The 2,500-nt window shown below is 46.7% G+C and overlaps 1 protein-coding gene across 1 annotated transcript in view; it reads right to left on the bottom strand.

Moving 5' to 3' along the window:
* grid2ipb (glutamate receptor, ionotropic, delta 2 (Grid2) interacting protein, b) overlaps positions 1-2,500 on the bottom strand; it is a 24,904-nt gene that overhangs the window by 10,999 nt on the left and 11,405 nt on the right. The window contains exons 6-8 of the mRNA XM_076298808.1: positions 1,585-1,654; positions 915-1,217; positions 129-280 (exon numbers count right to left, since the gene is read on the bottom strand). Of these exons, the coding sequence (XP_076154923.1) occupies positions 129-280; positions 915-1,217; positions 1,585-1,654 (525 nt within the window). The remainder of the gene's footprint in view (positions 1-128; positions 281-914; positions 1,218-1,584; positions 1,655-2,500) is intronic.

The raw sequence follows: 2,500 nt of genomic DNA, 5'->3' as shown, positions 1-2,500 counted from the left end.
AAACAGCCCAGTCTCCATCTCTCCAATCTCTGCATAACTCATTTTGCTCCCGTGCATTCCATGAGCAGTGTCACATTTGGCCAATCGGCCCACATATCTGTTCCGCTGAGCACGAGCTCACTCCCCACCTGCCGACTTGAAGCCCAGGAAGCGGGAGATCTTGCTCTGGCAGTGCTCCTGCTCCTCGTAGGTCAGCAGCTGGTAGATGAACTGCCAGATCACCTGCTTGGCCGGCGTGTCCAGCACAGGATAGATGTCCACGATCAGCGTGTCCACATTCCTAAGCATGGGAGCACAGGCCAGGCGGTCTTCACATGTCACTCTGACAGGAGCTTTTCCTGTTGCACTAGACATCTCACTATCATGCTGGAAATTCATGTGATGGGTTTCATGACTGATAAAGCTCATTTTCTTGAATTATCACTGAGGGAGATAAATGATTTAGGTTTCATCTTCCCTTCATCGTTCAGAAACATTCATGCTAGATATATAAATGACATTTTTTAACACTGAAAATATAACTAAAGGTCATTGAAATAACTGACTAAAAGTAATTTTTTTAAAAGTAATATTTCCCTACTTATAGGGAATACTTGTTTTATTCTCAGAGCTTTTGTAGTTAAAACATCAATCAAAATTTGTTTGCCAGTGGAATCTATTTCTTCCTCATATGGATTACAAACAGCCATTCCTGAGTAGTCATCCGCACTAAAGACTAAACATAAATAAGAAGCTCTATAAAAGTGAAAATCGACCGGTTTGCTGTACACCCCCCCCCCCCCACACACACCAGAGATTTCTGTTGCCCTGTTGAACAGCTGGAAGAACTATTCCCCAAACACTTTCGAATCTTATATAAGTGCCGATACAAAGAGAGCCCTGACAAACGCCTGTCCTCCAACTCTCACCCCTACCTGTGCTGAAAGAAGGTCTCCAGGGACTTGCAGATGCTGTAGCGTTCCTGCCCGGTCAGCACGTGCTCCAGGGTCTGGCTGAAGGTGCGGCCGTGGACGCGGATACTGGGCGGCAGGATCTCGGCCACCCACTGCAGCGAGCTGAGGGCGGACGAGCGCGACTGGGGCAGCGGCGGCGGGGGCGACTGGTCAGCCTCCTCCGAGTCGGACGGCGAGTATGAGGCCGGGCCCTCCTCCACCACCAGTGTGGGATTGGCGCCGCTGCCCTGGAGCATGGACACCACCTTGTCGTGGGAGCAGTTCCTGAGGGAGGCAAACGGAAAATAAATACACATATAGAAACACACACACACACACACAAACACACACAGACACACACACTAGCACACACACACACACACACACGCACACACACTATACAGCAAACAACTGGCACACATATAGAAACACCTATGCTATGACCTAGCACACACTCACATAGATAATGGAATATAAATTAAGTTTTTTTTTAACGGCTAACCAAATACTGAAGAACCTGGTAACATCTATGCACATTGATACAATATCTACATTTAAGTCACAAACAAAAATCTATCCTGGATTTCATTCAGGCTGATAAATGAGCTGACTGCAAATGAATAACATTGAATACAGTATGTTCAACACAGACCTCATGTCCAGGCCATTGAGAAACAGAATTCGATCTCCTGGCTTGAGACCACAGTCCTCCGCTGGACTGTCTGTAGATGGAGCGATGGACGAGGGTGGTGTGGGGAATGAGAGAAAAAGAGAGAGAATTTGTATTGATTTCAGAGTTAAAAGTGTATATCTATATAGATAAAGATAGGATACATGGATGGATGAATTCATGGATATACAGACACACATGGGAGCAGGCAGGACTCGTACTGTTGATGTTCAAAGTTGAGTATTAAGACAAATTTCTTGGGACTAGCTTTCTAGGACACAACGTCTTAATAGACAAAACATCTCATCGAACTGAAGCACACAGAGGGATTTCTCATCATGAGGTTTCTCTCATCATGGTGCTAGACACCCACATGCCCTCCCCACATTCAGCAAAATACTCCCACTACACAGACACATGCACACACACACACACACACACACACTTACCCACACACAAACAACACATATGTAGACACAAACACACACCCCTCCCATATGGAGCTTGCTGACTCAGCACTGACTGGCCTGTGCACAGCCCTGAAGTGGGCGAACCACGTCAAACACACACACACACACACACACACACACACACACACACACACACACACACACACACGCGCGCACATACACACACACTCACTCACATCCCCCACTTCAGCAGCACCTCTAATACAGCACTTCAAGCTCCTTATCTTCACACTTCTGAATACAGTTCCCTTCAGCTTTCAATTCAAGCCATTACCTAGTAACAGTACTCAGTTCACACACGCACACGCACAAAGCACACACAAAAAGCACACACACACACACACACACACACACACACACACTCACAAAAAGCACACAACGCACCGGCAAACATCACAACACAACCCTCCTACTGTTAACATCGTCCA

Source organism: Alosa pseudoharengus, unplaced genomic scaffold, assembly GCF_046254945.1.
Source record: "Alosa pseudoharengus isolate Yale_2024_CS ecotype anadromous, Long Island Sound unplaced genomic scaffold, YU_APseudo_1.1 YU_APseudo_1.1_scf_21, whole genome shotgun sequence".
In the NCBI taxonomy this organism is placed as follows: domain Eukaryota; kingdom Metazoa; phylum Chordata; class Actinopteri; order Clupeiformes; family Clupeidae; genus Alosa; species Alosa pseudoharengus.
This window is presented reverse-complemented; position numbering and strand designations above follow the sequence as displayed.